Source organism: Athene noctua, chromosome 4 (genome assembly GCF_965140245.1).
Source record: "Athene noctua chromosome 4, bAthNoc1.hap1.1, whole genome shotgun sequence".
NCBI classification, from domain to species: Eukaryota; Metazoa; Chordata; class Aves; order Strigiformes; family Strigidae; genus Athene; species Athene noctua.
Window position 1 is genome coordinate 2,196,621 of NC_134040.1, and position 26,026 is coordinate 2,222,646.

The 26,026-nt window shown below is 44.0% G+C and overlaps 1 protein-coding gene across 2 annotated transcripts in view; it reads left to right on the plus strand.

Annotated features, from left to right (window-relative positions):
* The first annotated feature begins 9,089 nt into the window (after positions 1 to 9,089).
* The window catches only part of ALMS1 (ALMS1 centrosome and basal body associated protein), a 74,403-nt gene continuing 57,466 nt past the window's right edge, over positions 9,090 to 26,026 (plus strand). For both annotated transcript variants that reach the window (XM_074904250.1, XM_074904251.1), the window contains exons 1-3: positions 9,090 to 9,199; positions 22,571 to 22,705; positions 24,350 to 24,545. In XM_074904250.1, coding sequence (XP_074760351.1) covers positions 9,137 to 9,199; positions 22,571 to 22,705; positions 24,350 to 24,545 — 394 coding nt within the window. In that variant the 5' untranslated portion in view covers positions 9,090 to 9,136. The remainder of the gene's footprint in view (positions 9,200 to 22,570; positions 22,706 to 24,349; positions 24,546 to 26,026) is intronic.

Consider the following 26,026-nt stretch of genomic DNA (forward strand, 5'->3'; position numbering starts at 1 on the left):
AAAAGTAGAGGAGGACTGGCAGAAGCCACTCAGAGCGTGAACTGACATCCGCGATTTGAGGATACCAAACGCAGGCTGGGCTTCTGCCCCAGACTGAGGAGGGCAGGTGGAGTAAAGGGCTGGACCTGTGAGTCACTATCACAGGGGCAGCACCTGGGTTTGTGTCTGTGAGATTCTCCCAGAGGAGATGTAACAAGGACAGCCCTCAGCACACAGAGCCCTGTGAGACCTACGCAGAGAGCCTGGGAGCTAGAAATGTTCTCCAAAGTCCATGCCGAAGGATCCACTGGAGAAATAGGAAGCTGGCAGAGAAAGACAAGACTTCAAGTAACTTCTGGAATTGATTGACAGGACAGGAAAGGTGAGGATGAAGTATTGTTTTTGAGATTTAGCCATAAAGAAGTCATAAGGGACTCTGGAATGAGCATTTCTTAGGTACTGGAAGGGATGGACACTGGAAGAATCCAAGATAGGTTTGGTATGTCCATCTTTGAAGATATTCCAAACTTCACTGGGCAAAGTCCTGAGCAACCTGATCTGGCTGGATCTGCTATGTCCCTTCCAGCCCTGGAGTATTCTGTGAATCTCTGGCAGCAATCGTTCAGTGTGTTCAGTGAGCTTAGAGGTGGAGAGAGAAGGCAAAGTGGGGCAGAAATGGAGGTGGCAAATGGGTTTTAGAGTGGAAGTTTTTGGAGATGATCGAACCTAAAGCACGACTGTACTGTGAGGAGAAATTAGTAGTCAAGAATGAGGGTGTAAGGAGAGAGTAGGGGATGGGATAAAAGTGAGTGTAAAGGAATCAGCGAGAAATATTCGAGGCAAGTGTGGGGATGGTCAAGAAACTCCTCCATTGGTGATCTCAGAGAAGAATGAAAGGCAGATGGAGGGCAGGGAAGCACAGAGGTAAGGAAGTTTCACAACAGATGTTGTCCATAAACTCTTGGGAGTATTAGGCAAGATCCTGCCCTTGGAGAGAAGCAGAGCAAAGAAAGGGAACCTCAAGGAGTGAACAGTGCAAAAGTCTTAACAGACTGAGCCAGGGAGCAGAACCCGAGATTGAGTGATCCACTCAAAAGAGTGAATACATAATGGATGAAGTCACCCTTGCTTTTCATTGTTGCAATTCATCAGACCAAAGATAGACTTTCCTAGCACAGATATCTCCATCTGAGCAAGTCACCCTGGGTTCCCTTTAAAGTCATCACAGAAGAACAGAGACTTTGAGGGCATGCTTCATCTCATCCTAAAATAGAGATCTAAAACAGATCAGCTGACTCACGCCCTAAAAGAGTATCATTTTTTCCCACAGATTATCAAGGGATTTTACACACCTGAGTTCAGATTAGAAGTCTGCACTGCAGGAATATAACTTCAGTTAAGTGCCACGCTGCCTGTCCACCCCAAACGCTGCGGTCTGAACACGGGAGCAGGGAACTGGTATCGGGGATGAGCTAAGACTTGCTGTGGGAAAGAAGGGCAGAAGGGTCCAAGGTAGAAGACACTGAAGAGTGGAGACAAGACAGAGGTGAGATGACTGAGCACAGAAGACAATTCATTAATACTGGTCACCTGGACTGTGGGTTTATGGCCAATGCTGAGGGAGAGCAGGCTGCTTCAGAAATTGTCATCAGAGAAAACACAGAACTCTTGAGAGTACTGAGTGTGTGGCTCCTCTCGAGAGTGAGAAAGCTGACTAGGAGTTGCAAGTATGAGACTGGTGCTCCTGAAACAGGAGCATGTGAACATGTGGACACCTGCATCCGAATGAGGTGTCTAAGATCCCTTTAAGGTCGACTAAAATCTAAGGATCAGTTCTGCTGCCCAGACATAGGCATCGAGTGCTACTTGAGATGCCCAGTGGTATCACATCTCCATTTCCATCAGGGCACAGGGCTCCCATAGGTCTGGTGTCGAATTTACCACCTCTGCATGGATGTCTTGGGCACTCTGCTACATCTCAGGTGGCACTAGATGTACCTACTACTGTGGGTAGGTAACAAGAGTTGAGCCCAGTGAAGCGTAGGAGTGATTCAACCAACCCTGGAGTCGAGACCCACGTGTCGGCAGTTGAATGCGTCAGGAATCACTGAAAGCTGCTATAGCAGAAGGGTGAGGGACCTCCCCCACCAGCTCCAGGCAGATGTGGAAGTACCTCGGACTGAACTAGGCGCTGGTTTTAGGCAACTGGATCCCATCCTGCATTGCCACCAGTTGCAGAGGGGTGTAAACACACAACCCACATGTAAAAACATGATTTAAACTCAGGTTTATGTCATCTGTCAGCTGAACTTCACCCTTGGTCTGTAACTCAGATACATGGCATGAGGGCATTGCCGTGACGGATGGACTCAGGAGTCTGCTAAGGAAGAAGATAGAATGAAATAGACTCCTCAATATTTCAAGCATAAAACAGATGTCTTGGCTTCCACAGGCACAGCCTCAGAGCCCTGATGCTACCGCAGATTTTATCAGGGCGATCAGCCTGAAGAACTAGGTAGCCCTGGCACAACCAGGTCCAAAGTGCTGATTGTATTTCTGGCAGCCCCGTGCAGCCCACAAAATGCAGACTGAATGGGTGATGGAGTGCCAACGGTTGCGCTGGGATGGCACAGACAGAAAGTGTACTGCAGGAGCTATTCTGAACCTGTGGGTAAAAAAGAAAGACTCCAGTTTCCAGCACTGCCAGTTTGTCATTTTTCATCCCCCACTAAATTCACTTATTTATTTTCTTGTTTAAACTTAGCACATAACTCGAAGAACGTACCGTTTTAGCTTGACAAGCGGTTTATTCAGGCAGCTGATTTACCAATTCAAAGGCTACTCCCTACAGACTCCTACCAGAAATGTGAGCGTTCAGTCGTAAACCTCTGATTTAATTAAAGAAAGACTTAGACCGCCAAACATTATCGCAGCTGGAAAATCCATAATTAGTTGTACATTTTTCCGAAGGAACTTTCCCCTGATTTGCCTGAAACCTGGGGAAGGGCTCCATACATCTATCATAATTTCCTACCACTTTCAGCTCCGGCATTAGAGACGCTGTGTGGGCAGATTTAATAGGTTCTTTCTCGCTTCCTGGTGAGGAGAAGGATTGCATAAGATATGAGTCAAGACACCAGTCCTGAATCTGTGACTGCGATACTTGCAGGAGCTGCACTGTCTGTTTGTCGGTTGGGATGGCAATAAACAGCACACTTTGCAGCAGCGGTATCAGCCGATTTTGGGTCACTGGAGAAAGGTTGACTAAAATGTTCTCTTTTTGCCTGAAATTGGGGGCTAAGCATGACCCACTCTTTGGGAGGAAGGCACTCACCCTAGCTTAGCCTTTCACACTCCTAACTTCATCCTAAGCTCTCTGACCTCTGAGATAAGCTAAAATAAGCTAAGATAAAGCTTTCTTTGGTGAGGGGACCTCTTGATCACTCTCTCAGGGTCTCTGTTTATTCCCAGTTGTCTCTTTGGGGTTGTTTTCCGCCCAGGTCCAGAGCCTTTCAACACAAGGTTTTTCCCCCTGTATATGGGATAAAATTTTAAACATCTCCTGCACCACCGACAGAAAGAAATGTCAAGCTTTCTCCATGTTCAGGTCCCAAAAACCTGGGTCTATTTAAACTAATTTTGGGCATCTTCCCAGAGTACCTAACTTAGGTGTTTAGTTATCCTAGGCACCTTCTGGTACTGGAAGGAATCATGTACCCTCAGAGAGTCCATTTTAGGCATGCTGAATCTTTTTTTTTACAATGAAGGTGGTGAGGCCCTGGCACAGGCTGCCCAGAGAAGCTGTGGCTGCCCCCTCCCTGGAAGGGTTCAAGGCCAGGTTGGACGGGGCTTTGGGCAACCTGGGCTAGTGGAAGGTGGCCCTGCCTGTGGCAGGGGGTTGAACTAGATGATCTTTAAGGTCACTTCCAACCCAAACCATGTTATGACCCTGTAACTCATTAGGGACTGCAAGGCAACCGCTGGCCCAACTTAAATAACCCAGTTAGGTGCCTGAGGTTTGGGGGAGTGATGCTGGCCCGAAGTTCCTCAGATAATTTTATGTCATTAAAGAGATTTCTCGGTTTAATCCCGATTTGCCCTTTTGAGATTGGAAACGGCAGTTAAGCCCAGATTCTGTTTATCCCTCAATCTGATTTAGACAGAATCAGCTAATAAACACTCCTGCTTTTTCCGATGGTATTTCTGTAATTACGGCAGATTGTTAGCGCTAGCGCAGACAGCAAGGAGAAAAATCTTTTTTCAGCTTTCCTCAAAGTCACGTTGACCTACGCCAGTTCTCTTCCACCCGTTCCAGCTCCTATTTCTCCAGCCTAGTAAACCATGGCACGCAGCGCAGCCTCTCCATTCATACATTTATTTCCATCATCCCCAAGCAGCACTGACTCTTTGATGCCTAGTCATGAGCTCTAACTCATTATTATCATCGTTATCCTAATACCTGGTTTCATGTCCTGCATCCGCAGTTTGAACTCCTTCACTTGCACTGATACATACACATTTCAGCTCCTCTTTTAACGGAGCACTCCCACTGTCCTTTCACTAATCGAATCACCTACTTAAATCAGTCTTCTTGTGTATAGGCACTTCCTTTCTCCTTGCTGCCCACCCTTCTGCCCACTGACACACTTTATCTTCACTTGCTTTTTCCCTCCGTTTGTTGTTTTTTTTTTTTTTGTTTTTTGTTTTTTTTTTTTAACCAAGACTACATGTAGATTACCTTGGTCTCTCCCACTAAACCGCATAAATTTTTTCAATCACAAACCAGGAAGAAACAGAGTGGAGTTGGCTCTGTCGGGTATAAATGTTCTTGAGATGATACCTGAGACACGCAAACACTAAAACGACTGAGATTTTCCAGGACAGCTGAATAATCCTGTTGATCAGATCCCAATAATTATGGGTTTCCAACTACCTCAGTGCATGAAGGTCCAACAGCCTAAGAACTCAACTAGATCTTCAGCAAAATACATAAAACTAGTTTAGTATTTTGCTGGCGTGCCAAGAGGTTGGTTAAAAAGTTCAGTAGCTGGGGTATCACAACTATTCGTAGATCATTTTTTATCCTCTCAGGCTGCCTAGTACCATCGGTTGTGGTAAGGACAGGGACTCTTAATTAACAGGTCGTTATAGTCACTGTATTGTAGATCTGCTTTTATGAAACACATCCAGTGAGGTCACACCCAGAGCCCTCCCCGCCTGGGTGCTTTTGCGCTAGATAGAAAGAATCCCCACGTTAGAAGCTTTAAATATTCCTTTTTCCAAGATATTCGCAGGCGTGAGGGACACCTGTACTTTATATTCTCCTCCGGAATCAGCACGTTAATCAATCACTGTATTTCAATACATTATATTTCACCTTTACAAGCCCTTGGACCTTACATAGGGGAAGCTGAACCGGTAGGCCTGGCTCGCTCTGAAAATCTTCCACAGTGATGGCATTTTTTAAAACTCCTCTCTGATTTTTATTTCAGGTGACATTTTATTGGAAAGGATTTTAGCATATTACATCTCAGACTGAGTAAGTCTCTGGATATTGTTAGAAAATTAATAAAGAATGTGAACAGCTTCCTGTATGATGTGTAAGCGATAAACATTCAGAAAACCCTTCCTCCTCCCCTCTCTGCCTGTGAATTGCTCTTCTAAAAATAAAGGGAATGACAGAATTTCTGTATTGTATGACAAGAGGAGCCCTTCAGTCACTTGCAGCAGAGAAAAGCAAATGGCAAGCTTTCTCACAGATGACATTTGGAACTGTTATTAGTGCTACAACGTACGGGCTGAATTCTGCTCTCCCTCGCACTGCTGTAATTAGGGGAAAATGGCACTGAAATCAAGCAGGCTATTCCTCCTACTTCCCAGGGAAAGCAAGCACGGGAGCGCTGCCTCTCGCAGCAGTTATTTACTTTTTTATTGCTGCCTCTTCTCTTCCTCACCCAGTCACCCCAGGCACGCACCATGGTATTTTCTTAAGCCTCACTCATAAATTATAAGGTGATGATTTTTGGGGATGTGCATAAACAAGGACTAGGATAAGCTGAGACCAGCGAATTTAATTGCATTTATAATAGGAGATGGGTTCGGATATAAAGCTGCCTTTTCTTGTCATCATTTTAATTATTTTAAGGAATGTTTGCCTTGACGTACTTTAGTATTCTGATTTATCTAGCGCTGAAAAATAGCACCCAATTCACTGCAGAATCAACGCAGACAAAAATGAACATACACTCCCTTTTGGGAGATGTTACGTTGGATACATGGCAGATAAGTGCTACGAGGAGAATAAATAACTCAGGAGACAGAAAATGTTATGGAGGCGCCTTTATTTTTCAGTCTACTTCTTCCCTCTGCTTAGTAGGGAATGAAAACTGGTGCAGTTATTTATTTTCTTATATCCACAGAGGTGGACAGTCTGGAGCTATATTCATATGGACAGCTGGATATATTGCTTATACTAACACCAGAAAAGCTTAATTGCTTTTGAGAAGGAGCTCGATAACTTGATGAAAGATTAAACGATGTTCTGTCTGTGAAGCATGGGTCGTGAAGCTGCAGTCAATGACCCTGGAGACTCGTCTCACTCCTCTGTACCTCTGGAGCTGTGGGGGAAGGACTGTCAGTACCTTCCCAGATCAATGACCTGCATCTTCTGCTGCTCCAGCTTCAACTGTACCTTGGTGCTTTAGAGGAAGAGTAAGTAAATAAAACGCAGCTGGATGATTGTGATTTTAGGGGGAGATTCCTTACTTGCTCTTGCTGACACCCAGCTGCAACATGTCACTCCATACTTGCACTGAATGCCTCAGGGAGTGCATTACGGCTGTGTTTGGGGAAAAGCGGGGCTCCTTCTTCCTTCATGGCACCCAGAGGGAAGCAGTGAACGACTGCAGGGAGCCCACTGACACCCACGCCCAAAAGAGTCCTTGCAGAGGTTCATCTCAACTTCTCCGCCTGCCCAGGCAGCAGAGTATCTCCCCAAACTCGAGGCCTGTCCTTTTGCTGACTGGGAATACAGTCCCTGATAGACCATCACTGACAGACCACCTCTCCTGGGAGAGAGTTTTGAGTAAGCTGAATGGACTTGTGCCAGGGAAGGTTTAGAGTAGATATTAAGAAGCATTTCTTTGCAGAAGGGGCTGTTGGGCGTTGGAATGGGCTGCCCAGGGCAGGGGGGAGTCCCCTGGATCCCTGGAGGGGTTGAAGAGTCGGGCTGAGCCAGCGCTGAGGGATCTGGGGGAGTTGGGAATGGTCAGGGGGAGGTCAATGGTTGGACTGGATGATCTTCAAGGTCTTTTCCAACCTAGACGATTCTGTGACTTCCTACCTAGGAAAATCACATCTCAGCCCCTGGTAACACCACGACAATCTCAAAATGTCTGCTGCCAGATTTTAATGTATGCCCACCACCAAGCCCCAAAGCTCACTATGATCAGGTATCGCCTCTCTACAAGTGGCCTCCAGCAAGAAGAGCAAAGGAAACGGTTCACTGTCACAGGAAAAGCAGGCAGCCACCCCACTCATTTGAAAAACCCCTCAAATTTCCCCTCAGCACACACCTACTTCCAGATCACCCGATGTCTGCTAGATGATGCCTGCAAGTTGAGGCCTGTAACAATTAGTGATCCTTTATACCTGAAGTATTAAGAAATCATTTTGCCAAACAATATTTAACTTGGTATTTAACAAGGCCTGAGGGATTAAAATGAAGAGAAAATATCCTAACCTTGAGAATAGATACATCCTGGCAGAAATGGTCAAACAAGGTGGATAAGAAAGAACATTTCGGCCACACAACAGAGTTGGGAAACATGCAAGGAGAAGAGATTGTCCTCAAAAGACTCGTGACCATAAAAAGGAAAAAGTAAGGGGCTAACTCCCCAAACAACCACCCGAGATCCCTGTGCATGCGTAGTGTAATTTTGCAACACCAGCATTATGTAAATGTAATAGGCAGAAAGGCAGAGAATTCTTGGCAAATGTATGAATATTCATGTGTTTAAGGTATATAAAGATGAACTTTTGTTTTAGTGTACGCCTGTTAGGTGGAATGATCCCCCGTGCATCATCCAGCGCTGCAATGAATCCCAGAATCGTCTAGGTCGGAAAAGCCCTTGAAGGTCATCTAATCCAAGCATGACCCTCCCCCTGACCGTTCCCAACTCCCCCAGATCCCTCAGCGCTGGCTCAGCCCGACTCTTCAACCCCTCCAGGGATCCCGGGGACTCCCCCCTGCCCTGGGCAGCCCATTCCAACGCCCAACAGCCCCTTCTGCACAGAAATCCTTCCTCAGAGCCAGCCTGACCCTGCCCTGGGCAGCTTGAGGCCATTCCCTCGGGGCCTGGCGCTGGGGCCTTGGCTCCAGAGACTCATCCCCCCTCTCTGCCCCCTCCTGGCAGGGAGTTGCAGAGGGCCAGGAGGTCTCCCCTCAGCCTCCTCTGCTCCAGACTGAACCCCCCCAGTTCCCCCAGCCGCTCCCCAGCAGACCTGTGCTCCAGACCCTGCCCCAGCTCCGTTGCCCTTCTCTGGCCACGCTCGAGTCATTCAATGGCCTTTTTGGGGTGAGGGGCCCAGAACTGAACCCGCTCCCCGAGGGGCGGCCTCCCCAGTGCCGAGCCCAGGGCTCAGATCCCTTCCCTGTCCCTGCTGGCCACGCCAGTGCTGACACAAGCCAGGATGCCGTTGGCCTTCTTGGCCCCCTGGGCACACTAAGAACGAAGAACGCCCACATTCTAAAAACTTCAAACTAAGTCTTAGAGGGTTCTTTTGCGACTTTCCGGTACGACACCCTGGCGCAGCAGGCGGCTGGCGAGAGCCGGCAGGGCTGGAGCCCGGTTGGTGTGTGTGTCCCCCCCAGCGCTCCCATCCGGGCCCTCAGAGCCGCTCTGCCCGCCAAAACGCCAGCGCGCGCTCCCCCCGCCGCCACTCGGCGGTGCTCGCCCCGCCCCTCCCCGCCCCGCCTTCCAATGGGCGCTGGCGGTGCTCGGAGGGGGCGGATCCCGCGCATGCGCCGGGAGGCAGCGAGTCCCTAACGACGGGGCGGGTTGGCAGGGCGGCGGCGCATGCGCCGTAGGGCGGGGCGGGTTGGCGCCGCGGCCCCGGGGCGGCCGCCGTGAGGGGAAGGGGGCGGCCGGGGGCCGCTATGGAGCCGGGAGAGGGGGAAGAAAAGGAGGAGGAGGAGGAAGAGGAGGAGGAGCGGGTTCCTGTGAGTACGGGGTCTGCGGAGGGGTTCGGGCAGGCGGCCTGCGGGGGCAATGTGGCCGGGAGGGCGGTAGCAGCTCTGAGCAGCCCCTCAGCCCCTCTCCGGCCTTGGGCAGGGGGCTGTGACAGGCTGGTTGGTTCACTCGCGTCTCTCTTTCCCTCTGCCCGGGCAGGGGGAACTGTCCCGCTCTCACTCTCTGCCCCAGAAAGGAGATATTACTGGCTGATTGCCCCCCAGAAAAAGGGGGGATGCAACTGACCTGAGACACCCCCTCTTTCTCCTGCCCCGGAGAAAAAGGGAGCTGAGACCAGCCTGGTCCCTCTCCATCCCCTGCATTCATTACTGGGAGAAGGGTGGCTGCATGGCCTGATTCCTCCTCCCCGCCTGGGATGAGGGTGTGTGTGTAATTGTCCTCTTTCCTTTGTGCCTTATTCTGCCCTGGAGAGGGGTGGGTGCAGTTGGCCCCCCCCGGGAAGCCAGAGCCAGTGGGGCTGGAGCGGCCTCAGGGAGCTATTCCTGCCCTAGAAGGGCTCATACATGGCTCTGTGCTCTTTGCTGTGTTCGTGTCAATGCTGGGGACGGGGAGGAGGAGATTCTGGAGATCATGGATATCCCATCACGTCCTGCCACCTCCGTGTACTGGAATCAATGTTTTTTTGAAGTTGCCTCTTGTGAGACATTGGGAAGCTTCCTTCCAGTGGTTGTGTGCTGTTCTGGCGCTTGGTTTTAGCTGTCCTGCTGTTCTCATGGTGGTTTCCAGAAGTGTGAAGGGTTTGTAGCACCTACACAAGTTTTCACTCTTGCAAACTGTTGGGAGGCATCTTTGTGCAGGGTGCTTGAACAGCTGATGTTGGTCACTTGAGTCTGGAGATGTTTATAGATATCACGTCCACCGTTCTGTGTTAGGAGAAGTGTAAGAACGCAACCCAAAATAAAAAGTTACAAGGTGGTGACCACTCTAGAGCTTTGTCCCAGAGCTCTGAAGGAGCTCAGAGGCGCAACAGCCAAATGGCAACCAGTGGTAGATGCCATACCAATTCTATAAACAGTCCCTGGGAAGAACCATGGGTTGGTACAGGTTTCAGTCTTATCAGGAAAAATGATAGAAACTAAAAGAAAGAATGGAAATGACCGTGTGAATAAATACGGCATGTTAAAGACCTTAACAAACATGTGAATACGGGAACTCGGATAGTGTCATCTTATTTGATTTTCCAAAAGCCTTGTGCTGAACGACCTTTTTCGTATGTTTTCAGGAAGGCTAATTTGCCACAGAAGGGACAGTTCTTGCACTACTCTGTAGTCCTGTACAGATTTAACTAGAGAGGAAATGCATTTGAATGCTGATTTACAGACAAATTTCACAGTTAACTTTATGATTCCAAACTGTATGTGCTGTTACAGACCAATGAACTTGCCTCCTGCTCCTTGTTTTACCTTCGCAGCGTTCATCACAGGTCAGTTTATTTTGATCCTTTCTGGGTGTCAAGTTTTGTTGTTTTATGGCAGCCATGCCTCCCTTTGCTGTGTTTGTTTTGCCTGGTGGTTTAATTGCTGCTCTGACAACCAGAGCTCAGCTCTGGGAATACCAGATGGAGCTGAGCCAAGCTTGTTGCTAGTGTACTGCTGCTCTTCTGGGTCAAGGGGGTGCAGGTGCAGATAGATAGTAGGCCAGACAGATCTTCTGTTTGTTGTAGAATGGCAGCTCTTACACCTTTAGTGTATATTTCTGTTGCGGGAAACTATTTTAGCTATAATCTCAATTGACAGAGAATAACATTGAAAACGGATGTTTGTAACTTGTAACATGCAAGACTGTAGCTTCACCAGAGCCTTAGAAACCACGAAGCCCCAGCTCTCCTCTCCGAAGTGACCTGTGCTGCTGTGTCCTGGTTACTTTTTGTTGCCTCTATGTTGTTTTGTCACTTACTCCAACAGACAGCAAACCAGCGCAGCTAGGCACTGGGCTGTTAACCGCGCTTAGAGTTGGCTTAAGAAACATCTACTCAACTCTTACCTCAAGTTTTTGCTTACTGAAGAGAGAGTGGGACTGTATCTTCCACCAAAGTGCCAGTTTATGATCATTTAAAGGCATTATGGAACTTCTGGCATCAGACTGTTAAGAGTGGGAAGAAATTCTGTAACCAGCATAGTGATACTTTTTACTGTTTATGCTATCTCTTGTTTTATCGGTGAAAACACTTTGTCCGTTTCCTTTTTCAGCTTATTTTTGATTTTGAGGATGATTTAAGCCCTGTCCTGCAAACTTTTTGATTCTACATGTAGCTAAGTGTAGGTATTACAAATAAGATCCAGGAGGATCTAGTTTTTGTTTCTTATTTTTAAATGTTCAAATTGATGGCTGCATTCCAAAAAGCCCATCATTAATAGAATTTTTTTCTTTCTCCTTTTTCTTTTTTAAAACTAAGTAAAAACATCAAACTAAGGTACCTAATGACAAGAGTACTTTTTTATTTCAATGATAATTTAGCGTGGAAAAGATAAAGGAATGAGCATTTTCTTAAAACTCAGAGGACAGTATAATACAAATTACAGATCTTGTAAGTATGATCTAAACAAAAAAAAAATCAGGGGATACTCAGTGCTTTTTCAGTGGTCCAAACTCAAGAATTTAAAGAAGTAGTTGACCTTCAGGAACGTTGTTAAATGTTCATATTGGAGTTATGATTTGGACAGCAAGCAGTTAAGGGATTTTTGCACAGGAATGAAAATAAGCTGCCATGTGTGAAACTAAATTTTTGTCTTTATTTACAATAAGTAGACAAGAGGTTGATGCTTGGAGGAAAGTTAATGGTTTTGATTAATAACCGTTAGGTTGCTGAAGGTGCTGTAGCAGTGTTAACCTATTAGGAATTTATTATGTTCTTATAATTGGGAATTAGGCTCTCATCTAGGTTCCATGTCCCATGAGAGGTTGGACCAGATGATCTTTTGAGGTTCCTTCCAACTGACCTATTCTCTGAAACCCAAAATGATTAGTTCTGAATCATTGGAAGAGGAATCCAGCTTCAGTTGCAAAGAAATGGGATAAACCCATAGTTTCATTTAGACTTTCTTTACTCCGTGTGCCCAGTAGAGCTTGTGGGTGAGAGGTAGTGCCTGGGGTGGTGGAGGCTTAGGTAAACTGGACATATGCAAGTCCAGAGGGCTGGACAGGGTGGATCTGAGGGGGGGTAGTGGAGCTGACTGATGTCATGAAAGACCCCTCTCTATTGTCTTTGAAAGGTTGTGATGACTGGGAGATACCTGTAATAACTGCCAAAAGGTTGGTTATGCTCTTTTTCAAGAAGGGCAGGGAAGAGGCCCTGAAGAACTACCACACAGTTAGCCTAGTCAGCTGTTCAAAATTGAACTGGTGGTATTCCTCCGGGGTCAATCCTTGGGCTAACGCTGCATTATGTCATCACCGGTGACCCGGGGGATGGGGTGAATGCGCTCGCATCGAGTTTGCGGATGACAGCAAGTTGGAGGGAGTGGATGATACGCTGGAGGACAGGGCTGCCATTCAGAGGCACCTTGGCCAGCTGGATTAATGGCCCAAGAGGAATCACATAAACTTTAGCTATGAAAAATGTAGAGTCTTGCTCGCTGAGGAATAAAATCCCTGTACATCAGTACTGACTGGTGGTCCTTCAGAGAAGAACCTGAGGACCTGGTGGATGGCACATTGAATGTGAGCTGACAGCTTGCCCTCTGCAGCCATGAAGGCCTGCCATGCATTGGGCTGTGTTAATAAGAGCAGAAGGGACAGCTGGGGGGATCTGAATGAACTGAATATTCCATCTTCCTGGCCACAGCTGGATCCTGTCTCCTGTTCTGGGCTGTCAGCAAAGTGGCCCGAGGCTGGTGGAAGCCACCAAGACACTCAGGGGGCTGGAGCACACAGTGGATGAGGAGAAGCTGTGGGGCCTGGGTTGCTTTGGCCCAGGGAGGAGGAGGAGGTGGCTGAAGGTTGTTTGGCCCAGGGAGGAGGAGGAGGAGGAGGAGGAGGCGGCTGAAGGTTGTTTGGCCCAGGGAGGAGGAGGAGGAGGAGGCAGCTGAAGGTTGTTTGGCCCAGGGAGGAGGAGGAGGAGGAGGCAGTTGAAGGTTGTTTGGCCCAGGGAGGAGGAGGAGGAGGAGGAGGCAGCTGAAGGTTGTTTGGCCCAGGGAGGAGGAGGAGGAGGCAGCTGAAGGTTGTTTGGCCCAGGGAGGAGGAGGAGGAGGCAGCTGAAGGTTGTTTGGCCCAGGGAGGAGGAGGCAGCTGAAGGTTGTTTGGCCCAGGGAGGAGGAGGCAGCTGAAGGTTGTTTGGCCCAGGGAGGAGGAGGAGGAGGAGGCAGCTATAGGTTGTTTGGCCCAGGGAGGAGGAGGAGGAGGCAGCTGAAGGTTGTTTGGCCCAGGGAGGAGGAGGAGGAGGCAGCTGAAGGTTGTTTGGCCCAGGGAGGAGGAGGAGGCGGCGGCAGCTATAGGTTGTTTGGCCCAGGGAGGAGGCTGAAGGTGAGGATCTGCGGTGGCGCTTCCCTGCCAGAAGGAGGGTTTACAGAAGGCAGAGGAAGACTCTTCTTGGAGGTGCACAGTGCCAGGCCAAGCAGCAGCGTTGTGTTACGGGAAGGAGAAACCTGAGCAGGAGAGGAGGAAGGCAGTTCTTTGGGAGGAGGGTGGTGAAGTGGTGGGCCAGGGCCCCGCAGAGGGATAGAGCTGGCGTCCGTGGGAAGAGTCACAGGTTGAGAGGATGAGGCCTGAGCAACCTGATCTAGCCTTGAAGTTATCCCTGTGCTGAGCAGGAGGTTGGTCTAGGTGACCTCAGGAGGTGCCTTCCAACTCTGTTACACTGTGATTACACAGGTAAAACTTCTGCTCCAGGCATTAATGTGTATTACAGTAATTGGCTTTCAGGTTGCCTTACACTGCCCACGGCTGAGGCGTGACTGAACAGAGTGCTGTCAGCCTTGGAAGCTTTACCTTCCTAGGAAACTGAGCAAAAAATAGGCTGACTTGGTGCAGATAGCAATGATTAATTTTCCACGCATTATTTAGGACCTTCCATAAAGCTACTGATGTTATAAACTTGACAGTGGAAACTACTGTTTTTGAGAGAATCAAAACGATGCGCTGACAATCTTTGCAATGTCGGTGTACGTTGTGTAAATACACGTTACCTTCCCGGAACCCTTTCAGCACATCCCCCTGTGTCGTGAATCTTCTCTTGTTGCATCTGAGCTCTGCTGTGCTGGTTCTAATCTCTCATGGCCATTCGAAAGCCCGATGTTTGTCACACAAAAGTAATAAAATAGGTCAGAATTTACACAGCGCCTGGTGTACGGGTTGGTGGTGCCTTTGTGCCAGGAGTGGTGTGGGTCTGGAAAGTACTGCTAGCACGCCAGTCCTTACTGGAAAAACAAGGTACAGCTTAAATAATTTGTGTTTCTCATACCTGACAGCACCAAGTCATTGTTACATTCTTCTGAATAATATTTTTGATATCCATATTATTTACTGGTACGTTCACAGATGATCTTCTAGTGCTGAATTATTTGCAGATAATGAGAATTTTGTTATTCATTTCAGTAGCTGGACTTAAATGCTAAAAATTTTCATGTGATTTGTGGTACTGGGCTTCTGGCCAAAAAAAAAATAAAAATCTTTGATGTCAAAAACTTACTCTGCATTTGAATGAGACTTCTTTTTTTTTTTTTTTTTGGTCTTCTGACACACAAAGTAGGGTTGACACGGACTATAAAGCCACAATAAATGAAATTGTTGGTTTATTGGGAAATGCAATCACATTTATGTAGCGTTAAGGGAATTCTGAGTTTGTGTGTAGCCTCTGATGGGTTTTTGCACCACAGTTGCTTTGCCCCATTCATTACAAGCTGATAATTGTGCCATGAAATGAGCAGGCAGGTGTAAGACAGTGTGACCTACATCCTTAGTGTTCTGGCGAAATCGTTTCTTTAATTTGCAGGGGCACAGTGGTTAATTCCGTGTTTTAACAGGTAAATATGTGCCTGTTTCTCCCCGTTCCTTTGTTCCTGCCGCACAGCTGGGGAGGACCTTGCCCTGCAGCAGCGGGTTGCTGACTCCAAGTGGCATGAGGCTTGCACTGCACATCAGGTGATGGGAGCTGCTCACACCTTGGCTTGTTTCAGACAGTCAAATTCCTACTTGTCTGAAATATGCTGATTTAATTATTCGTTAATCGTGATTTTGATATTGTATGTGTGTTTATCCGCTAGCACAGAAATGCAAGAATTTAGAACGAAATATTTGAAACCACTCGAAATAAATTAAGACAATACCCAGTGTGACTGTTAAGGACAATAGATTTCAAACCTGTTTAATTATTATCTCTGAGAGGGTAAGTGATCTAGTAGCCAAAGGCGTGGTGGAGTGGGATTGTATCATGACCTCTGAAGAGTTTTTGATCTTGGGACAAACCAAGAAAATATTCAGCAAGTTTGAAAGGCATTTCAGGTACAGTTTTTGATGTGTTTTCCTGGCTTGCTTCTGTTTTTTCGTTGATGAATCTCATAATTCGGAGACGGTGAGACCCAGAAAATAAGTAGATAAGACTGGACTGGGGAAAGTGATAAATGCTCTGGAAAATGATACTGGAATCGGGAATGATCTTTACAGAATGGGGAAAAATAAGCCCTGAAATTAGGAAGATGGAATCCATCAAAGGCAAGTTCTGGGTGGGATCTGCCTCTAGCACTGTGATGTCCTGATCACCTTAATTTGGTGTAAATGCTTGCTGATGTTGGAAGAATTGGTCCTCAACTCCACTGCCTGTTTTTGCAGAGCTGATGATTTTGCAGCTGCCTGTTCAGCTGGATAAGGAAACTGAAACACTGATTGAGATTGAATTAACCAGGCCAGGTACCTCTGAGTTTTTAGGAGGGAGAAATGAGATGAAATGAAGGGTTTGGAATAAATTAAAGTCTATTTCTGATGTTTTGAGGAGATCAGATTGTTAGAATTACACATATAGGGAGCTCTCTTTCCCATATCTCTCTAGATCTTTGTTGTGCTGTGTTCTATTGTATGATATTTTTACTGGGACATTTTCGGTATTTTGTGGGTCAGAGTAAAGTAAGGACATTTAAGCCTGGATATTCGAACTTCCATTAGTCCAAAACTGAGAAATGTTCCTATTTCATTATGAAATGCAGCATCAGTTAAGAATGCCAACAGGAGCTGCTGTTCCTACCATTTAAATTAATGGCACTGTGTTGTGTGGAGGTGGTTGTAGTTGTTCAGCTTTATTTTTGTCTTTTCCTCTCATTATGTATTTAGCAGCAAAAGCTAACTTTTGATGTATTGGATTTCAGGAAGAAAAACCTTGTTAAATTCTCTTCATTTGAGTTTAATTATATGGAAGCCCTCAGAGATGATTATACTAATTTAGTAAATCCTAACTTATTTCTTGCTTGCAACTGCTTTATGTACCCTGTACCCTGGTACACACAGTGCTAATACGTGCCAGATTTCTTCCATTGTGCTATTTTTTTTTAATATTGCTCTTTGGTATGAGGATTAAAAATGAAATAATGAGGCGGAACGTGCTGTTGCCCATTTGCTTCCTTCCAGCTGCTAACCCATGAGGTCCTAGTGACTTGGCTGTCTTTGAAAAGGAGAGATTTATTTCCTTTATGGTGTTTCGTGAACGCCGTGTCAGGTTTCTTTAAAGAGCGATGCTAAATGCATCGCACAGCCTTATGTATGCAAGCACGAGCAGCTACAGCTGGTGAGTGTGGGGGCCTTAAGCCTTGCCTTTGAGCTGGGGCATTTGTTATGTGAAAACACAAATCGAGCTCGGGTGCTAGCAGGAGAATCCTACTGGTGTGGGAAGTATTTGACTGCAGGGAGTGATCATCTTTCCTTAAGGTCTTCCTATTACTTAAGCATCTCAAGTTTTTAGTTGGCTTTGGTTTAGAGCATAACATTTGGATATATGCAGTCGTAGATACAGGCAGTTGTATAAATCTTGGCATTTTTTTCTTTTCTTTGAAGGAAATTTTGAAAGAGCAAACTCCAAAGAAGTCTTAGGTTTTTCTGGGAAGATCTTCTGAAATGTATTGGTTTAACTAACAGAGTTTGAGAGAAACACAGACATGGTTCTTGTGATGCTGAGCGAGAGATGAATGATTTAATTAGCGGGATTGGAATGGGTAACTGCATTGGGTTTGCTGAGTGTTTGCTGGGTGGGCTGCTCTGAAGCTGAGGTGGTAGGATTGCTTCTGGATTTGTAGAGCTTTTGGCTTATTCTGAGTGTCTGTTTTTTCAGGGTAGTTGCCTTCCTGGGAGAATCAGTCATTGATGGCAAAGTTTTCTTTCACATGAGATCTGTTGGGTTGAACGCTACTGGTGTTTTGTGAGGAGCATGATTCACTAATTATAAGCATGTTCCTTTCTCGGGGCTCCTGCTTCATCTCCCACCCCTCGATTCCAATCCTCTTCCCCTCCCACCCCACAATAGCATTGCAGACAGATCAGAAGTTTATGGGTATTTTGATAAGAAATGCTGTCAGATAGCGAACTAGAAATCGGAACTGGTCAACCTGCATGGAGTTGGGAGACTAACAATGAGTGTTCCTTGCTTTTCTGTCGTATTTTTTTCTGCTTGCTTAAGTATGTTTCTTGTTTAGATCAGGGAGGTGTGCGCTGCAAAGTCGTTTGAATTATGTTTTAACAGGAATCGACTCTAAATATCTTTTCTGTACAGTTCTGCCACTTTCTTCTACAGTCTGCCAGTGTGCAGACCACCTTTCCTGGTTGTGATGCTATAGCGTCACTGTGACGATGACAGCAGCTACTTACATGAAATACTAAAATAGGTAAAGGCTATCACATTATCTAATCGCGATACAAACATTTATTTCACATCTTATTTCACGTTCTCATTCATGCTTTAATCTCCCTGGTTTATGATGCTGTAGGTGTTCTTCTTTTTGATTTTTCTCTCATAACCTACAGGCAAAGACAGATGAAATTTTAGAGCATCAAATAAGAGATGTGCATCATGGTCAGATCAGACTACTTGGGGAATCGGCTCTGCCGCTGATTTGCCATATTGTTGTACACTAAGTTCTCTGTGCCTAGTAAAAGGAGGATAAATATTTATCATGCACATTCTAAAGCAGTGCTGTGAATCAGTGTTTATGAAAAAAAAAAGGCGCTATGTAAGTACTCTTAGCAATAGTAATACTACTTTGATTCCTTCCTGCTCTTCTGGGTGACTGAGTATTTGAGCCTTTGGTAGCTCTGGATATAATTATACTCTGAATCTTCTAGAATATTGCTATTTGTAGTAATCGCATCATAACTCATTAGCATTTCTTCACCAATTTCTTCTTGAGAAATCTCCATATGATATGTCTTTGGCTCTGTTTTCCCAAAATAAGACTGGTCGAACCTATTCCAAATTCTAACACAAAATGAATGGGTTTTGAAAACTGTAAGTGGTAAGGGAGCATTTGGGAGGATGAAGTACTTCTGGGAAAGAAATTTTTCACAAAGTAAAAACTCAGTTGTACTTTATCCTTCTGTACTCTCATTTTACCCCCATTTGCCTAAGACTTGTTCAAGGTAAATTCTCTCTCCAAGGAAGTTTCTTGCTGACTTCAGGTGATAGTGAATTGTGCTTTTTTTTTTTTTCCATTCTATAATAAAATATATTGGTAAAAGATTAAGATATGAAGCTATAGGTAGAAGAAACCTGTTCAGATTATGTTCTTCAAGTTATTTTTCTCGCAGTGTTGTGACAAAGAATATGTCACTTGAGGTGCATTGAACCTCTACAGGAAAAGTCTGAAATTCAAAGTTTGTCTGTAAGGTTTAATGAAATGATTATCTTGGTGATATTTTGTTTAGGTTGCCAGTCAACTTTTTTTTTTTTTTCCTGAAAGCAAGTTAATCAGTAGGCTTTGGGAACTGAAGAACTGTCTTCATGTGAAGTGGTTCCTCCGGCATGCTGGTGGGTAGTGAGGGAAGTCTGTGATGCAGGTGCTGCGGCGTAGAAAAAGGATTATAGTTTAAGTGGCTGACAGGTACACGAGTAATGAAACGATTTTGAGAGGAATTGCTCACTGTAGGCTAAAGAAGGTCATTTTAAAGGGGAGAACAAAGAATGACACGTGCAGTTTGGTTGTTTAGTCTTTTGTTCATTGTGTGCATCTTGAATGCTGTCATTACTCATCCCTTCTGATATCGTCTAGAACACCCACTTAATTAGCTGTGCGCAGCCTATCTAAATAAAATCAGTACCTTTTCTTTTTGGAATTAGTTTTCTAGTCACACTATAGATCCCTTACCTAACGCTATTAATTTCCAGTACCTAACACTATTAATTTCCAGTTGGATTAATAAAATTGCCCTTTTCTGAAGATGCAGATTGTACAACCAAATTTTCAATAATAGGCCTTAATTAAATTACCAAATAGTTACCGGAACGCTTTGCCTTCAGAGTTATTGTCACGTACACTTCAGTGCTGCTTCTTTTGATGACTTGATTAGTATGAACAATAGGAACTAGGGGAATGCAATAGGGGTTGAATATATGCATACAGGCTACAGTTATTTAGTCCCGATACAAAGCCCAAACAAACCTATTTTGTGCAGGGATTTAATTTGGAAGATTAGTTTCTGCCTGGCTGAATCCTAGTTTCATAGGTGTGATTTACACATGATCAGTAATAAACATCTTCCTTTCGAGTGCTGTAGCTTTTTTAAACTTGGACAAAAATATTCTTGTCATGCCAAGTAATTTACTTGGCAGTACTGACCTGTATAGAAAGCTACGTCATGTTTTTATTTCAGTGATGCTCTTTTGTGGAAGGATTTAAGATGGCATACGGTACTGAAATTCTGGAAATTGTTGTCCTTCCAAAAGCTAATATTTGTGAGTTTACTATGTAGGGTTGAGGTTTTTGTAACTGTGCCTGAAAAACACAGAGGTGTTGCCCCAGTGGTGTTCTTTAGTTTGTAACTGGACATTTGAGCAAGTGGCTTATTTTAAAGGAAAAACTGTGCGTTTAAGGGGTAAAAGGACAAATCTTGAATTGGAACCCCATCTTGCAAGTGAAGAGGGCTGCAATTTCCAGGATGAGTTTAAGGGTTACCCGTTGTTCACGGGCAGAATTTGGGCTTTGCCAGTGGGTCTTGGCAGTCTCCTGACCTAATGCTCTTTAAAAGCAGGAGAAGTTCAGCTTCTCTTCAGCTCAGCATGTTCTCAGGCTTAGCAAGGCTGAAAAGAACCTCTTCACTGGATGCTTGGATGCCTGGTAGCTGGGAATTAGAGGGAAGGCCCAAACTCTCTCTCCGTAGGTGACAACCCAGCCACTGTGGTGGTGCCTCCTCAACACGTGAGTCAGAATGCAAGGGGTTTTTCCTCAGCTTATCTCTGAAATTTGTAAATTCACTGTCTCCGTAGTAGAATTAATGGCTTCTTAGGAACATAAGAGATGGATAAAGATTCATTTGTGATGGCTGTAATTGATATTTTTGTAGATGGATTAAAGGTGTTGTTATGTTTTGTAGAAGAATCGCATTCAACTGAGGTGCCATAAGAGTGAACTCACGTTTCTAAAGTTCCAATATGGACTAGCAGTCTTGCAATAAATTAAAAAAAAAAAACCAACAAGCTTTTATTCACATCTTTCCAGCTTTTTAGGGCATAAAAAGAATGAAACAGAATTCACGTGTCAGCTTAGCTAATGTAGTAGGTGATATTCACATTTAAAAAAAACCAGTCTCAAATGTGGAATTTTGCATGTTTCTTTTACATTGAAACAGGTCTGTGTTCTCGACTCTTCTCTAAGTTTGTGTCTGATCTCTTTTTTTTTTTTTAAGAATGTAGTTAATGTCGTCACGAAAACTCTCATGGCTTGAGGTGTTTTTTTTTTTATGATAAGGGTTGCAAATGGTATGCTCAGTCCATCAAAGCAGATCTGTGCTACTGAATGGAAGTTTCCAAATGAATGTTAGACTAATTTATCAGAAAATCTATTTATAAAAAAAAAGGTAGTTGTCCCTGGAGGGCTTCATCACTGAAGGCACACATCCAACACTATTACAGTTATTCATGTAGAAGACAAGCTTCTGGGAAATCATTTTTTTCTTTCTCACTTGACCCTCTCCTTTTCTCAGCCTGTGACCTTTTACTCCTGCCCTTCACACGTCGCTTGCCCATGTGATGGGTTGTTGTATTTCTCATGGCAGGCAGATAAAGAATTCCCAGTACAGGAGGAGGTGGCAGGGAGCTTCCCCCTGCCCCTGCTTCCATCACATACCCTCACTTGCTGCCATGGCCACTGAAAAATATACCTCCAAGGCTAGCCTGGCTTTTTAAAATATTATTATTAGTGTGTTAAATTGGAACTAGAGTTGACATGAGGAAGAGGATGAGGACATAGAGGAGTATTAAAGAGATGGGGGAACTGCAAGCCTGTCTTCTGGCTAAGGCTTCATGTTAAATTGCTGCATTAATAATATTACCTGATATTCTCCAGTGCTAGTCTCCAGGTTTTGGGGTTTTTTTAACTGCTTTCCTGGAACACTTTTGTTTGGGCTGTACCTCGGTGTTCCAGAAATGTCTGTTTTCACAATTATATACCATTATGTTTGAACCTGGCTGCCTGTCTTGTCTAGGGAAAGCTGTTAGAGTCTCTGTGACCTCAGGCATGGGATATTATAGAACAGAAATTTCATTCTGACTTCAGAACAGCTTCCTCTGTTACCTCGTGGGAAAAAAAAACTGTTACAGCTGCTTTTCTAGGCAGAAGTCCAATTTAACTTCAAGTCATGCCCTCAAAGTATGTCAGGTATTGCTAAATTATAATATAGAAATCAACCTAGACTCGCTTTAAGTGACATACATCAGATGGATTTTGAAATCTAGTTTATAACATTGATTTAAAAAAAAACCCTTCTGTTTTTAGTAAAATAATTAATACAAAAAATAAAAAAAATCACTATTAAAAAATCCAGCAAACACTGTTAGTAAACCAGATGCCTGACTTTGATCAAGGTGATGCGTCTTTTCGGTATTTTGTGATTTACTCGGTGCTTCATGTACATGGGTTGGAAATGAGAAATAAATTTCTGGCCCTCAGAAATGATTGGCAAATGTGCAGAAAATCACGCTCACTGTTTTTCGGGACCTAAAGTGACAAAAACCCTACTTCTTTTAGTTAAGTTTGGGTCGCTGAATGGAATTTAGGTCACTGCCTAAATACGTTGAGGTAGATGCCCAACTTTTGGCATTGGAGGTGGCTGGAGTATTTTATATATTTCATTGTCTGTTGCTTAAATATACACACATGTTGAACTATCGAGACGTTATTTTCTTTTTTTAAAACACATATTGTTTCTTTTAGCCTATTGCAACAACTCCACCACGTCATGGCTGGAAGGAGGAATCCTTAAGCCACAGCAGCAGTGAAACGCAGGCGTCGGTGACCAGTGGGATCTCCCTAGGAGAAGCAATACGTCAGAAAACTGCTATTAACTGGGTATTTCCACCGTGCTTTGTTTTGCTTGAGGTTGAAGGTTAATTATGTGATTGCAAATAATATGAAGTGCTTTATCTGTATAATTTAGACCTCCACCATCCTTGCCCTGTAAAGGTCTGTGTTTCTCTATCCTGGAACTGCAGAAAAACAGGAGTGCTGTGTAGTCTGACAGGTCATCTAGTCTAGTCTTGATCCAAGTGCTACACAGCTTTTTGCCATTTATCATTCAAAACTGAATCCCCAGTAGTTCAGCGGTTTTGTTTATTTGTTTATTTTTCACCGCCTTTCTGTTCTGTCGTTACAAACCTAGTATATTTTCCACTGTAATGTTTTCTTCTTCGCAACAGTATCTTTGATCTGCATTCAGTTTCTAATTTGCTACAATCCTGGTCCTGCTACTGCCTCTTAGATTGTCAGATCTGTCTGCTTCTGAAATTGTCAGATCTGTCTACCTCAAAATAGCCAATTTACACGTTAGCACAGAGCCGTGCTTCGGTTCACGTGAAATCTGACTACTTTTAGACCTTGGTTTTAATGACGTGTTCCATATGTGATTAAGGCAAACTGTACTGACATCATGGTACAGTCACAGTAGTTCTAGCTGATGGATATGCTGCTAAATATTTACTCTGAGAATTGCATAAGATCACAGGTGTTTTGAAAAGACGGAGTTGATCAAAAGATTTCATTTCCAAATGATTATAAGAATCTTGTGCAAAAATTATAGTCCATACAGCAAAATTCTGATGTGAAAAATGGCTTTTAATACCTTAGTAATATTTCAAAATCTAGAAGAGCTTGCAGTATTAAGTAAGGTTAGTACTGTACTTCTGCCAGTTCACTGGGACGCTTTCTGGCTTATATTAACGTAAATGTAATTATAGGTTATATATGCTGCTAATAGTTTGCCATATAAATGATTTATATTCTTAATTCTCTGCACTGAAGACTGGTCTGTGCCTTTTCCATAATTAAAATTTATCTGTTTAATTACTCCCCCAGTAATCCCAATGCAAATTCTTTAATGAATTATGTGAACTAAAGATGCTTCTTTTCATTTGAACATGATCTGAAAGTCTTTTTCTTAAAATACACCAAAGAGTTGGCTAAGATTCTCAGGCATTATCTCTGTGAACTCAGAATTTATGTAACTAGAAACTTTCTTTAAAGGCAAGTCAGAAAATGTTCTGCTTGTTGCTCCGCAGTTGTACGGTGCAAACCATCTTTACTATGCAGTGTCAGGAACTGGGTTGGCCCAGCATCCTACTAAAGCATTTGTCCTTAACAAGATTTTTCTTTCTAAGTGACAAATTTCATTCTGTTTAGAAAAAGTCTTCTGGGGTGGATATCTCCAGGATTTGGAGCAGGAGCTCAGCTGCAGTCAAGTGGTGGAAGGCTGGTGATCACATAGTGAGCGGTGACAACTTAGGCAGTAGTGAGAATGATTTGTGGACTTCAGCAGTTCATAGAGCATTGTAATTCATCTACATTAAAAACTGAGTATTTGTATAGGATATACAATTTAGAAGGAATAATTCCATTGTTTCACAACTTAGTCCTTATTTCCTTTGTAAACATGGCTTATAAAACTTTCTTGATGCTTGAGCACTTTTTTTTTTTTTTTCTTCCTTCCTTGCCTGTTAGGGAATTGACTCATGGTATCAACTTCCACCAGAAGTGGATGCCAGCCATTTAACTGCTGCCTCAGAGACCAAGCTTGGCCTGACTTGTGACAGAAATGACCTGACGGAGTTCCCTACACTGGAGGAAGGAGTGTTGCCTTCAGCAGAAGCATCTAGAAGGCAGTCTCCTGGAAACAGAGCACATGGCTTACTGCTGAGTATGTTCAAAGCTGCCTTTTGTTTAACTGCTAAACAATTAGGATTTTGCTTTCCTTTTAAAATCAATCCCTAACCTGGATTTGACTTCTTTTAGTGAGAACTGGTGTCTACAAAATACGTTCTGTGTCATTTCATTGCAAAGCCCATCTTCAAAATAAGATAGAGGGCTTGTTTACCTTCCCTGGATCTTTTAACAGGGGAACCAATTACCTTGTTTTCCTTCAGAATTAATAGTAAATAGGGCTCTCTCTAGGTGAGGTGGTAGTTCTCTGAATCCTTAAAGTCTGTATTAATTTCCTAGTCAAAAATATTTTTTAAATTTCAAAATACTAGATATAATAGTAAAGTAGATACAGTTGCACTGATAACTTTTAAAAACGATTTGATGTGTGCGCATGCCTGCACCCCTTTTCTCATATATTCAAACTACTGCGTATTGCTTTGGTGTTTCACTGCTTCTTATAGGATCTCTTTATAGACAAAGTAATCTTCAAATACAGTTTTCAAGGTATTGAATACTTTTATCAAGATATTGAAAAAGAGGTTTTTCAATAGCCCTTTACAAAGGTATCTTGTAAGTGTTAGTGCTCTTTAATCAGTATATGTACTCCTTTTCAGATAAGAGGAACAACTGAGAAATAATAGCTAGAATTACTGTACTACTGCAAGATTTAACCCAAACTATCCAGATAAAGGGAATTACTTATGTAGGAAGTTAGCGTAACAAAGGCTACATGAAAGGGGAAGGTGGTGATTATTTACAAAATGTCTAAGTTGATGTTTACCTACTTTGACTGTTGCACTCAATAAGCACCAGCTCTTTTTTTGTGGGTTTGGTTTTTTTGTTTGTTTGTCAGAGCACAGGACCTTCTGCCTATGAGTTCTCTATTCTGGTGCTCTAGCACAAGTTTATACACACATTCTTACTTCGCTCACATCGATATTAGTATCTCTGTTACACGTCCTTACATTTTCTCTGGGCTTGGACAATACCCGCATTGACATGTACCACATCAATATGGGTATTGATCATCTGGGCCTCAGGATGTTTTTTCAATTGCTGTGCAATCTGCAGTGGTGTTAATCATAGAGCTAAGATGTGAAGGCCCGTGTGTGGTCTATTACAAATTTTATCATTGGCGATGCAATTTGAAATGCAAAAAAACCCCAACCTGTGGGGTGTTAAAAACCTAATCGTAATACAGCTGTGAGCATCCTTTAAGAATAATACACCAATGGTGAATAGTTAGGGTTTCTGCATCACTTAGGTGTAATAGTGGTTGGTTTTCTAACATAATACAGAGTTTTCTGACTTGCTGTTTCCTTGTACTTTAACTCCTTGTTCTATTTATTGTGATTCACCAGTAAGTTTGTTCCAGCCTTACCGATCCCGGTGTAGCACTCTTCCATGTTATCTAATTCTGATGTATAATATCAGAATATATAATTTGATACAATACCTGCTGAATGATATGGGTGG